The 13,015-nt window shown below is 44.1% G+C and overlaps 2 protein-coding genes across 4 annotated transcripts in view; one reads left to right on the top strand and one right to left on the bottom strand.

The window, feature by feature from the left end:
• Window positions 1-1,172: 1,172 nt before the first annotated feature.
• On the bottom strand, window positions 1,173-4,503 carry OXSM (3-oxoacyl-ACP synthase, mitochondrial). Of its 2 annotated transcripts, XM_084902992.1 has the most exons (3): window positions 4,126-4,503; window positions 2,224-3,337; window positions 1,173-1,692 (listed from the first exon to the last, which is right to left on the bottom strand). In XM_084902992.1, the coding sequence occupies exons 2-3, from the start codon at window positions 3,204-3,206 to the stop codon at window positions 1,290-1,292; spliced, it is 1,386 nt and encodes a 461-aa protein (XP_084759118.1). In that variant the 5' UTR covers window positions 3,207-3,337; window positions 4,126-4,503; the 3' UTR covers window positions 1,173-1,289. The 2 variants fall into 2 exon arrangements, with proteins under 2 accessions (XP_084759118.1, XP_084759117.1); XM_084902991.1 differs by having other exon boundaries at window positions 2,224-4,503.
• A 5,821-nt stretch (window positions 4,504-10,324) lies between these two features.
• NGLY1 (N-glycanase 1) overlaps window positions 10,325-13,015 on the top strand; it is a 40,764-nt gene continuing 38,073 nt past the window's right edge. Inside the window, exon 1 of one of the 2 annotated variants that reach the window (XM_084902989.1) lies at window positions 10,325-10,519. In XM_084902989.1, the coding sequence (XP_084759115.1) occupies window positions 10,389-10,519 (131 nt within the window). In that variant the 5' untranslated portion in view covers window positions 10,325-10,388. The remainder of the gene's footprint in view (window positions 10,520-13,015) is intronic. The other variant, XM_084902990.1, reaches the window with a different exon arrangement.

Here is a 13,015-nt window from a genome sequence, read left to right as displayed (position 1 = left end):
CCAGGGCAGAGCTGAGAAGTTGCAACTGAGATTTGAGACATTTATCCACCAACCCTTATCCTTCAGAAGCTGGCTGATCCTCTAGGGAATTTTCACCCTTTCCCATCCCAACACCTCCAGCCAATGGAGATGAATGAGATCTGTTGGCTTTAGAGAAAACCTCAAGGTGGAAAAGTAGAATGTACCACCAGCACTTAGGGTGAAATGTTGGAAGTAAACACAAAAATTTCCTATTATAGCTGCAGGTGGAATAAGGTGGCATGGCTTATATCACCAAGTTCTGTTCTACTTCCTAAGAACTCTTATATCCATTAATCACTAGGTACCGCCATCAATACAAAAATAAGAAATGCCAAACCAATTTCACTTTCTTCTTTCAGGATTTTAGTGTAGATAATATGAAGGGAGCTACATAGGTAAAGAGTAAATAGATCATTGCTAGCTGACTGCTATATTCAAAGAATGTTGATCAATCATACAAATTTCATTATATATGTACTAGAGGCCCAGTACACAAAATTTGTACATGGGGGAGAGGGGGTTCCTCAGCTTGGCCTGCATGCTCTCCAATCAGGGAGGAATAACCAGTAATCGGACAACCATCTCAAAATCTGGGACTACTGGCTCCTAACCACTCACTTGCCTGCCTACCTGATCACCCCACAACTGCCCCCCTGCCAGCCTGCCTGGTCACCCCACTACTAACCCCCTGCAGGCCTGCCTGGTCACCCCCCAATTGCCCGCCTGCTGGTCTGGTCACCCCTCAACTGTCCAGAAGGAAGTCAGGCATCCAGAAGATGTCCAGTCACCTGGTCTAATTAGTATATTACCCTTTTATTAGTATAGGTTCCTATATATTACATGGAAATGGTGTGTCTGGAGTTGTAGCGAGCAGCAACCTTACCTAGCATAGAGCAGCTACTCACCAAATGTTTAGGAAAGAGACAAGAGCAAGTGAAATATCATGAAGAGCTGTTTGATCTAAATAAAGTAATAGGGGATTGTTTTGCCTCTCTGGACACATTTGGCAATGTCTAGAGACATCTTTGGTTGTCACAACTGGGGTGGATACATTGTAATAGCATCCTACAATGTAAAGGACAACTCCCCTCTCCCCAACAAAGAATTATCCAGCCTCAAATATCAGTATTGGCAAAACTGAGAAACACTGACACAGATATAAAAGTATATATTGTATATGCATTTATAGAAACATAGTATTTCTCCACTTCATAAAGTTTGTTTATAACATTAAAAATCAATGTTTAATCACAAATGATTTGTCTGTCCTACATGCCAGCAATGCAAAGTGTTGCATTAGTACCACCAAAACCAAAGGAATTGGTGAGTCCAATACGTCTTTTCTCAGTTTTCCATTCCTGTGCCTTCAGTGGAACATAATTGAGATCAAATTCTGGTTCTGTATAATCCAGGTTTAAAGTAGGTGGTAGTTGTCGGTAATAACAAGCCAGAGCAGTAAACGCTGCCTCAACCGCCCCTGCAGCTCCCAGCAGATGTCCCGTGGCTCCCTTCGTTGAGGAGATGGCGAGGGCATGAGCGTGGTCTTTGAAAAGATGCTTGATAGCTTTGTTTTCAGCAGCGTCTCCTAGTGGCGTGGAAGTAGCATGTGCATTGACATAGGATATCTCTTCGGGCTGTACATTTGCATTCTTTACAGCAGCAACCATACATCTAGTAAAATAATACAAGAAATTTATCAGAACTAAGTTTAATTTTAACATGCGGTTCATTATCTATATGGCTTAAATGAAAGAAATACCCAAGTACACTGAATGAAAATAATCCTTTCTGTCTAATAACAGAATGCCATGTTAGATTACCAGGTGAGTTAGCATGCCATCTGCGTAGAAATAATGAGTCACCCCCAGTACCTAGGACTGATTCATCACCGAGAGATAAACATATAAGCCTATCAATTATATAATCGCTAGCAAAATATATTTCCATTTATCTGAATTACTTTTTTCCCTTGAGGAAAAAAACAACACATTGATTCCAATTTTTGTAAGGATTTTCAAATATTTTCAAATACTTGAAACATATTAAAGCAAAAAACACTTTGTTTAGTCTAAAAATGAAACAACAGAGATACCATACACTAAGGCCAGACAGTACAATTTCCCCTCACTTAACACTCCAATAAAATGTCTTATTTGAATACATATTTTAAATAAAAAGGAGGGAAAAAAAAACAGTCCTTACCTTAAGGCACCTTCTCCTTCGGAGTCGGGGGCAGTAATGTGACCAGCATCACCTGAGAGTCCATAGCCCAAAATTTCTGCATAGATCCGGGCTCCTCTTTGAACAGCATGCTCATGTTCTTCCAGCACCAGCACAGCTGCACCTTCTCCCATGACAAAACCATCTCTCTTTGGATGAAATGGTCGACATGCCAACTTAGGATCAGGGTTTGTGCTCAGAGCACGGGCTCTGGCAAACCCAGCAAGAGATAAAGGGCTAATGCAGGAATCTGTACCTCCAGCCACCATCACATCAGCATCACCATGGGCTATAAATCTAAAAGAGTCTCCCACAGCATGAGCTCCTGTGGTACAGGCCGTAGATACTGCATGATTAGGGCCCTTGAGTTTATATCGAATGCTGACCTGGCCTGCTGCCATGTTGACCAGAATCTTAGGGACAAAGAATGGGCTGACTTTATTGTAACCTTTTGTCTGAAACATCAAAGCGGTTTCAGAAACAACTTCCAGAGGAACCATTCCCATGCCAATTGCAACACCCGTAGCCACTTGATCAGCTTCTGACTGAGGATGCCAGCCAGAGTCTTTCAGGGCTAACTCTGCGGCCCCAATGGCCATGATGGTGGGGGAAGACATGGACTTGATATCTGACTTGGAAACAAAATTTTGTTCATTGAACTGACCTTCATCACAACCTCTTGGTACAAAAGCAGCAACACTGCAAGGGATACTCTTATATTCCTCACCAGCCAGTGAAATAATCCCACTCTCTCCTCGGATCAGCCGGTCCCACACCAGTTGAGTTCCAACACCAAGAGGAGTCACTAAACCAATGCCAGTGATGACAACCCGCCTGTGCAATCTGGATGTTGGCACAGTTCCAAAAAGCCTCCTTTTATTTCTTATTAATCGATAGCATAATCCTGCATGTAGAAGGTGAGCATCTGTAATTTTTATGATATTCTGCAAGCAGTTTGAAAACATGGTTGAGATTCTGATGATCAGAAACACATTCCAGTAACAGAGCCGAACAAGCCCAGGAGGTACTATTGTTTCAATAGCTTAAAGGCCAAAGAAACAATATCCACGGTGTTCTTTCAGGTGCTTGGTGTGAGCTGTTAATGAGCACAGGGAAATAATATTACATCATTTTAACTTTTTAAAAATTGTTAAATATCGATATAGTTCTTTAAAATTTCAGAGAGGAACGGAGGAGAAACATCAATGATGAGAATCATTGATCGTCTGCCTCCTGCACGCCCCCTACTGGGGATACGAGCTCACAACCCAGGCATGTGCCCTTGGCCGGAATGAACCTGGGACCCTGAGACCCTTCAGTCCACCAGCTGACGCTTTACCCACTGAGACAAGCTGGCCAGGGCTACATCATTTTCATTTATACCTATCACCAGACCACCTGTTTTGACTTAACTTTCTTTTTGGTCTATAAGTATCCCCAGAGATTACAAGACAAAGAGGTGAAGTGATGATTCATTCAATCCTCTTAAGTAGAATCATACACTGAAAAACATAAAGATACCCTGAGCCTGATAAGGGCTGGAGGAAGCATACTTTTTTTCAAGATTACCCAGCCTTATTCTAAATAGCATTTCTGGTGTCAGGGGCACCAAACACACTTCAGGGCCTCTTCTTTTGAGGTGGGAATAAGTGGACTTTATTGATCTTCAAAACGTGGAGATAGTAACCAGAGTTTCTGGGACCGCGAAGGCCATGGGCGGGGAGTCAAGGGGTGTACCCAATCCTCCGCACCGCGTCCCAAGCACCGCACACACCCGAGGAAAGCAGGAGAGGGAGAAAGAATTAGACTCCCCTCTCACGATCCGATCCCGACCCGATTTGGTTGGGGGTGGGCGAAATAACAGGAGAACCCAGCAGCCAATACCTTCCACTAGACTTCAGGCGACTTGCACAGCCTACGTCCTGGGCGTCTATGTGCGCGTGCGCACGCGCGTTCACGTAAATCCGCGCACGCGCGTTCACGTAAGCCCGCGCATGCGCGTGAAGGTGCAGGCCTTTGTCCGAGTCCGCTCGGTGGGCGTCCTTCCCCCCGTCACCTTGGCGGAGGTCAGACTGCGTGCGGGAGGCGCCGGGGGAGGGTCCCCTTGCGGGATCTCCTCTCCTGCAAGCTCAGGGATTCACAGTAAATCTAGAACTCGCCTCTAACGTGATTCACAACGGGATTTTCTCTGTTACCTTTGTAATGATAATGCTCACATAATCCCCTGTTGGAGAAGGAACACCACCCTACTCTACTGGGATCCTAAAGAAAAAGGAAATTACTGTAGCCTTAAAAGTATTAATGTGACTCCCAGAGTTACTTATAATAGGGAAGTAAAACTAACCAAAATGCCCAGTACTAGGAAATGGGTTGTGTATTTTGTTGGTACATCTTAAGTGCTGTGCAGCTATTTAAAATAATTTTATAAATGAATATTAACACAGAAAGATACTAAAACTATGTTAGGAGATACAAGTTACAAAAAAAAAAAAGTGTACCCAGTTTTTTTTTTTTTTTAAAGATATACAAGGGTGTACAATGATTGTGATACTATTTCCCCTACTTTTATTTTTGTTGAGCCTTTTTTACTATGTTTTCCACAATAAACCATGCAGTTGTGATAATGCAGTTATTTTTACATTTGGGGGAAAATTGTTGCTGGATCTAGAGCAGTGCTCAAAATATCACACCCAATATCTGCCAAAAAAAACAAACAAAAAAAAAAAAACAAAGGCAACAGAAGAATGTATAAGTTTATTTCTAAGTGTCTGAAAAATGCAATATCTTTATTTGCTCAGAGCTGGCTATGAATCTGTGAATAGAAAATATAATTTGTAAATATTTTAAAAGGGAAGAAATCATCAAAGTAGCATTTAAATAACCATCTCTATTGCTCACATGCTCTCACAAACCTCTTTAGATAAAGGATTGACTATATAATCTGCATCTGAACCTCCCAACAATCTTGCTTTTTTTTTTTTTTTTTTTCTGGGCTGTTTCTTTTTATAATCCTCACTTAAGGATATGGTTTTATTGGTTTTAGAGAGAAATATCGATTGATTGCCCCACATACGTGCCCAAACCAGGGATTGAACCCAAAACCTAGGTATATGCCCTGGCCTGGAATCAAACCCGAAACCATTTAGTGAATGGGACCATGTTCCAACTAACTGAGTCACCCAGCCAGGGTTAGGCAATGTCTCTCAAAGTGATTGCTTCCAACTAGAGAATTGTTCACTGAAACCCAGGATGGCCTTAAGTCATACTTGATCCAGTGCCCCTTCAGTCACTTACTAGTCACTTTATTCAATGACAACACAGTTACTTTAAGAGTAGTTATAAAATAACTTAAAACTTGATGATGATAAGTACCCAAACTTCCTCTCTTTTCATTATAGTATATTTTAAAGTCATTGTGAAAAGACCTTCAATATTTTCTTTAAAGCCAAAGTTATATGAATCAGTTTTAATGTGCTTTTATTTATTTTTATAATATCACAAAATCATCTTGGATAAAAAGTGACAAATCAATATCATTGGGGGGAGGGAGTAAAACACACACACACACACACACACACAAAGTAAAACCACAAAATGTCATTTCATTTTTAATTCTACCTCTGATCTCCTTTCCTTTTGTTTGGATAAGGGTGGAAAGTTTATTATATTCCTCACTATATAACACCAAGGTGTTTTCTTGCATCAAAATCTTCAAAAGTGCTCCACTTACCATGGTCTCCGGGTTCAGATTTCTTAGATTTACTTAAACATTTTGTAATCTTAATTCAAACTGTCTTTCCAGATATAGGTCCCATTATCTATTAAATAAGATTTCCATCCAGCAAAACTGATCTCACTATCTTTGGGTTTACTTTAACTTTTCTTTTCTCATCTTCGTACTTTGTTCTTACTTTCGAGAAGTTGATAGTCAAAAGGGAGACAGCCATAGAAGCATGTGTGTAAACGACTGAAACAGGTGCTATCATAGAAGAATGGAATTATTATAATAACACAAAGGGGACAGGTGCATCAATGCTACCTCCCAAGTTCAGGAAAGGCTTCAAAAAAGTCATCCTTGAGCTGCATCTTGAAAACGAGTAAATGTTTGACTAGTAAATTGTGTGGGAAACAGCATCCTGATAGGTGGAGTAGAACCAAGGCATGGAGACATGGTTATCTGCCACAAACTACTAGTAGTTCAATTTGGCCAATACGGGATTTGGGATATGGGCCAAAACAACAGTACAGTAAAGGAGAAGTAAATGAGGGGCCAATCAAAACGTCTCAGGTGTCTTGCTGAAAATTCTGGATTACAGCCTGAAAGTCAGAGATGACAGACTGGCAGTTCGGGGCTAATTTGTACTGCACTCAGTTATTGAATCTAAATTTCTCTAGGAAAGATGCCATGAACTTACTCCCTTCACCAGGGTCTCTGTTACTCCTTTTTGTCTTGAACAAAGCCACTTCGTACATGCCAGTTCTTCAAATGCTTCAACTCTTCTCTTGCTGATGGTCTTTATTGAGTTCAGCATTTTCTTTTTTATGACAAAACCAATCATGGGGGGGAAAGTAATGGTGTGGGTTTTGGGGTGTTTTCTTTCTTTCTTTCTTTCTTTTCTATTCCATTTAAGAATAGTGCCACCATGTGTCAATTCTAAAGATGGTGCTTTAAAGCTAGAATCCGGGGGGAAATTCATTATTTCTGAGGAAAAGAAAACCAAGTAAAAGAATGGAAGATCAAAGCTGAATTAATATTAGAACATCCTTTAGTTGTTTGAAGCAATGGTGGGTATAAAGAGATTAAGGGTAGCTTCAAATTTTCGATTTTAGTTCTAAAGGAAACTAAAAATATCAAGGTATTTTCCACTTGACTTAAGTGGAAGAAGCAGACAGGGAAAAAGAATGAGTCCAAGAACTTTGTAATAAATTACCTTAATACCTTTCTAAATGGTGGTGTCCAAGGGAGACTGTAATTACTCAAGAATTTTAACAGAAGTATTGGTAAAGAGTAATTTGAAGGTTTCAAATTTGAGGTGATTTAAAATAAACAATAAATTACATAATTACCCTTGAAATTATCATTTTTATGATTTTGTGGACTGTATGTTATTATCACTGTATTAAGTCCATGGCATTGTTTTTCACACTGCGGTTGCATGTTCCCCACAAAAGTACTGTACAGCCATGATGGCATTCTGTCCCTCATATACAACACACATACACACAGACACACACACACATACACACACACCCCACTCCTTCAATTCCAGAGCACACCACTTTGGTGTTTTGTATATACTGGGTTTCCTCCTAAGATTTTTTTTTTTTAAAGTGTCTTCCTTTAAAAAAAAAATCCTAAATATTATATAGTATTTAATAACCTTATGCAATTATTATACAACTTCTCTTAAGAAAAATTAAGAGGAATATAATTTGTGGTAGAAACAGCTAGTTATAACCCAGTCCCTCAAACTTCCATCTTTATTATTGAGTGCTGGGCAGTACCTGTCCCAGACAGGGACTACATTTCCCAGCCTGCCCTCCTTTTATCTAGATGGAGCTTCATTTTTGCCAACAACAGGCTAGACAAAAGCTGTGTGTCATTTCTGAGCCCATGAGGTTAAGCAGGTAGGCCTTTTTTCTGCCCCCCCCCCCTATTAACTAAATGCAGAAGTCTCTGCATTTAGCAAACAACAGGTCAAATCCGGCAAGCTACCTGTTTGTATAAAATAGAGTTTCATTGGAAACAGCCAAGCCCATACATTTTAAAGCAATGTCTATGGCAGCGTTTTTCAACCGCTGTTCCGAGGCACATTGCCTGGTGTGCCGTAGGTGCAGACAAGACAAGAATTTTATAATTTTTCACTATTTTGTTTACTTAATATTTCATAATAAAGTAATTATAAAATACTTTCTTTGTGTTTATTTGATTCCTATTCAAGAGAATTACTTTATATATAGTCAATGTAGGCACAGAGTTAAATTTTTTAACATTTTCTAATGGTGGTGTGCCTCGTGATTTTTTTCATGAAACAAGTGTGCCTTTGCCCAAAAAAGGTTGAAAAACACTGGTCTCTGGGAACTACAACTGCAAAGATAGAGTGACATAGTTGAAACAGAGACTATGGCCACAAAGCCTTAAACATTGACTATCTGGCCCTTTACAAAAAAATACTTGTTGACCTCCAATTTATGGGATGGAAAGAGCCTGGGTCCCTGAAACATTATATGGGAGAAAGCTGCTTCCCCACCCCACCACCAGACTAATAACATGTGTATTATTAAACAGTTATGTGAGCAAGACATTTCTCTTGTGTTAAATCACTGAAAATTTTAGTTATAGCAGCTAGCAAGATACTACTAGTTAAACACACTATTTTTGGAAGCTGGTCCAAACCACATATTAAAAACTTCTTTACAAATATCTGGCAGGTGAAGGGTTAATTGAAATAGATGGCATAACCTGGGCCTTGCTCATAGATACTGGAAGAAATTTTGAAATTTTAAAAGCAAACAAAAGATAAGTATTAAAAACATTTAAAGAAGTTACTTAGGCAAGTAGCTGCTCTTAAAAACCTAAGGTCAAGACAAATATTTGTTGAGGTTAGGAGAGGAATTTCTGCAAAGAAGGAAAAACATTTTTAAGAACATGAGCAAGGCAGAGAGAGAATGGATTATAGAGGTTAGGATTCATCTTCTGAAAGAAATAATGGCTACAGATCACATGACCAACCTGCAAAAAACGAAGTCACAAAATAATACCTTTCCTATGTGGGATGTGTATTTTTATTGTCTTTCCTCTCCCCATTTCTATTCTATTGTGTTTTTTGCTGGTCACACCAGAGCTAAATTGAGCCTACAAAAACACTATATTGCGACCTGAGGTCTGAAAAGCACTTGTTTAAAAAGCCATCATATTATTTGCACTGGGACTTAGGTAAGACATTTCAAACATTGATCTATAATAATTCTAGAAATAACTGCTATACCAGAAAGAGTTTTAAAGCTACTGGGTTGCTTTTGAATGTTTGTTCCCCTGGGGTCTCACCGCAGCTGTCCAGGAAGGCCGGGCAATCTTTGAGAAGGAAGCTGTAAGACTGTTTTATTGGGGGGACAGCGGTGGTTGGAAGTACAGGGCGTTCCCCCACTTCCGGGTTGGATCTATTTAAGTTGAGCACCACCTGGCACGCTGTCAGTCCTCCCAAGTCCCGGTTCCTCACCTTTCGGCAATGACCGACCAGCAAGCACCCTTGTTGTGATTTAGCACCCTTTCTGGGCCACAGTCAGGCCCCTGCCCTCCTGGTCAAAACCCGGGGCCCAATGGGAACATCCCCCACTCCACCAAGCCAAGCACCCCGCCCCTCGAGACTCGGCGCCCCAAACCCATCCCTCCCAACCCGAGATCCCCTGGTCTCCCTCCCAGCCAAGCCCCATCCGCTGCCCCTCCCGATCAAGACCCGCCCCTCTTGGCGGAACCCCCGGTCTCTACCGAACAGCCCCCGCTTTGCCCACCGATCCGCCACCCTCCCACCAGGCCTCGGCTTCCCCCGCAAAGATCAGGCCCCTCTCCAGACCAATACTCGCCCTTCCCATCGGGCCCTCGCCCTCCCCCTCCAGAAGATCCCCCTCTCCCCGCCTTTTCCATTGGCTCTCGCCCCCCCCCCTTTCCAGGCGACCCCCCACCTTTCCCTTGAGGCCCTTCCCCTCCCCCTTCAGGCGACCCCCCCACCCCTCCTATCAGGCTCTCGCCCTCCCTCTCCAGGCGGACCTCCCCCCCTCTCCCCGCCCTTTCCATCGGTGGTCCTCGCCCCCCCTCCAAGGGACCCCTCCTCTCCCCACTCCTCCCATCAGGCCCTCCCTCTCCCCCTCCGGATCCAGGGGAGTCCTCCGCCCCTCCCATCAGGCCCTCCTCTCCCTTCCCTCCAGGGGACCCCTCCTCTCCCCTCTCTTCCCATCAGGCCCTCTCCCTCGCCCTCCCGATCCAGGGGAGTCCTCCGCCCCTCCCATCAGGCCCCGCGCCCCCAGCTCCCGCCAGCAGCCCCCCTCCCCGCCGCAGGGGGCCGGGGCGGCCGCGCTCGGCGCGGCTCGGCGCGTGCTCAGTGCGGCCGCGGCGGCGCGCAGGGGGCGGTGACGCCGGGCGCTCAAGCATGGCGGCGGCGGCGCTGGGCAGCTCCGCGGCCTCCGCGTCCCCGGCCGTGGCCGAGCTCTGCCAGAACCCCCCGGAGACCTTCCTGGAGGCCTCCAAGCTGCTGCTCACCTACGCGGACAACATCCTCAGGTGTGGCCGCGGCGGCGGGGCCTCCTAGGGGCCGCGGGGGCGGGAGGGGCGCGGCGCCCGCTGGGCCTGGGGGTGGGGGCGCCCGCCCCGGCCGGGAGGACGGGAGGCCCAGGGGGCGGGGGTCTGGCCCGGGTCCGGGGCGCAGCCCGAGGGGCCGGGCCGTGGAGATCCCGCCAGGCCCCACCCCCGCCCGGGGAGGGAAGTTTCTTTGCACTTGGAACTTGGCATGAAGTCGGGGTGCTCGGGGTGAGCTGGAGGGCCCGCAGGCAGGGAGGGCGACGGAGTGGGGAAGGGGGACCCCCAGACACCTGCCTCGGACCCGATGTGTTTCACATGACAGGACAGAAAGCTAACATTCCCACTGCCTGCATTCCCACCCAGCCGGATTCCTTCCATTTCCAGATGCTTATCACAAGCTAGTCCTGGCAAAACGTTTTCCTCCTAACATTTTGTGATTCTATTGATATTAAGCGCACAATACTGAATTACTGGGGTTTTTAAAACTCCTCTATGGTGTGTGTGGGATTTTTTTTTTTGTGTGTGTGTGTGTGTGTGTGTGTGTGTGTGTTTTTCTTGCCCACTTTTGTTGAGTGAACCATGATTCGCCTCGTTATTTTAAAGTTTCCATTTTCATGTTAGCATCTGGGTTCCACTTTCACAATGACTCTTTCAATACCAGTTTGCGAAGATCATCACCTCTGGATAAGAGTAACTTGTTTCATTCTCCTCTGTGAGCAAAAAGCCCAGCTCCAGGTCTCCAAAGGAGTCTTGCAGATTGGGGGAACAGGGAGGCAAGTTTGATTACTCATTTGGCATCAGTAGCTCTTGGATCAGATGCTGTGTCCTCAGCAGGGACCTGGTGTGCAGGGGAGGGAGAGGGCACTGGCTTAGAGGAGCGCCAGGAACCAGGGGCCTCCGGGTGTTGCCTCATTTATCAGGTCAGGATTGGTTAGCTAGGTTCTCAGTGCCCCCCTCGGCCCCTGGAGCACCTGATCTTCTAAGTGGTGGGTATCTTGGCATGAAGTCTAAAACGAAATCCCTGTTCATTTCAGGTTTATAGAGGTCCTGTGCCATCAGTTACAAGTGCAGCGTTTTAACCCGTGGCAGTTAACAATAGTGGTTCTATAGGTAACACTAATGACTCAAAAGTAAAAGAAAGGAAATACATAGTGAGCCCTAACTGTGTGCCACATGGGACATGGGCTGCAGCATGTGCACCGTGCACAGCTACACAATAGCCACCTATGTGGGGATCACCTTCCCCTCCTCTGTGACCCCTTTCTCAACTCCTCTTCACCCCAAGGGGTCTAACAGCTCTTCAGAGCGCCAGGATGCCAGGGGACTCCGCATGAATGAACTCATAGGTGGACTTCTCCGGAGCCCCATCAGCTGGGACCTCCCCTGTGGGAAGCCACCAAACTATTGTTTAAACGCCTCTATTCGGAAAAGGGGAGTGGCCCTGTGATGAGGATTTACTTCCGCTTTCAGTGCGATGAAACCCCAAAATTCTAAGGTTAAGGTAGCTTTGAGGAGGGAAATCCTTTGCATGCAAATGTCTTGGCATCATAATCATCATTATGAATGTTTACCAGACTCACAGAAGACACTGGCAGTGCTGTCAGTTCATGTTACGGCCTTTTCACTGGCTTGTGTTTCTGACCTTAAAAAGTGTCTATCTGAAAAGGGAATTAGGAGTTTGGAACTAGTATAACAGGTGATGGCATGAAAAACTACCCATTTTCGTTGGTCTTAAGTAATAGTATGAGTGTCTGCCCTCATATTCTTAGAATTTAAACTATTTCAGGTATGGGTGTGGAGGGGTGGGAACTATTCTTTATCTTTCAAGTCCAGTGACCTGCTAACCTCTTTATTTTTATTTATTTATTTGTTTTACATATGGTTTTATTGATTTCAGAGAGGAAAGAAGAGGGAGAGACAGAAACATCAATGATGAGAATCATTCCCCAACTGCCTCCTGCAGCCCCCTACTGGGGTCTGAGCCCTACAACCCAGGAATGTGACCTGACCAAGTACCGAACCATGACCAAACCATGAACCAGGTCCAAAGGTCAATGCTCAACCACTGAGCCACACCAGCCAAGCTATATACAAATTATTTCCTGCTAACCTCTTTAGAAAGTTTCAGATGTATTCTGTATTTCTAGCCACACTACCTTACAGATTTGCTCATCTAACTTATTTGAGGGTTGAGAACACCAAGGTTTTCGGTTCTTGTTGCTGTTTGGGGAAGGAAACCTATTAACGTGAGGGATAAGGCATTGTGTAAGCATTACCTTGATATCCCTTGCTCCTACCCCAGGGTCTGATATAGTATTTTATAGAATGAGAGCTGAAATGAAAATTTCATTAGAAGAATTTTTTGTTTTGTTTTCACGATACTTGTCACTATACACAAGTGAAAATAATATTTTTGGCTAAGTTTTAAATTTCTGTTTTGGATGGTGTTTTTCCTATTTCCCAGCTGAGTCACAAAGC

This window comes from Pipistrellus hanaki (genome assembly GCF_964339955.1).
Source record: "Pipistrellus hanaki genome assembly, chromosome: 13".
NCBI lineage: Eukaryota > Metazoa > Chordata > Mammalia > Chiroptera > Vespertilionidae > Pipistrellus > Pipistrellus hanaki.
The sequence above is the reverse complement of the archived record's forward strand: the minus strand, read 5'-3'. Positions and strand labels throughout refer to the sequence as shown.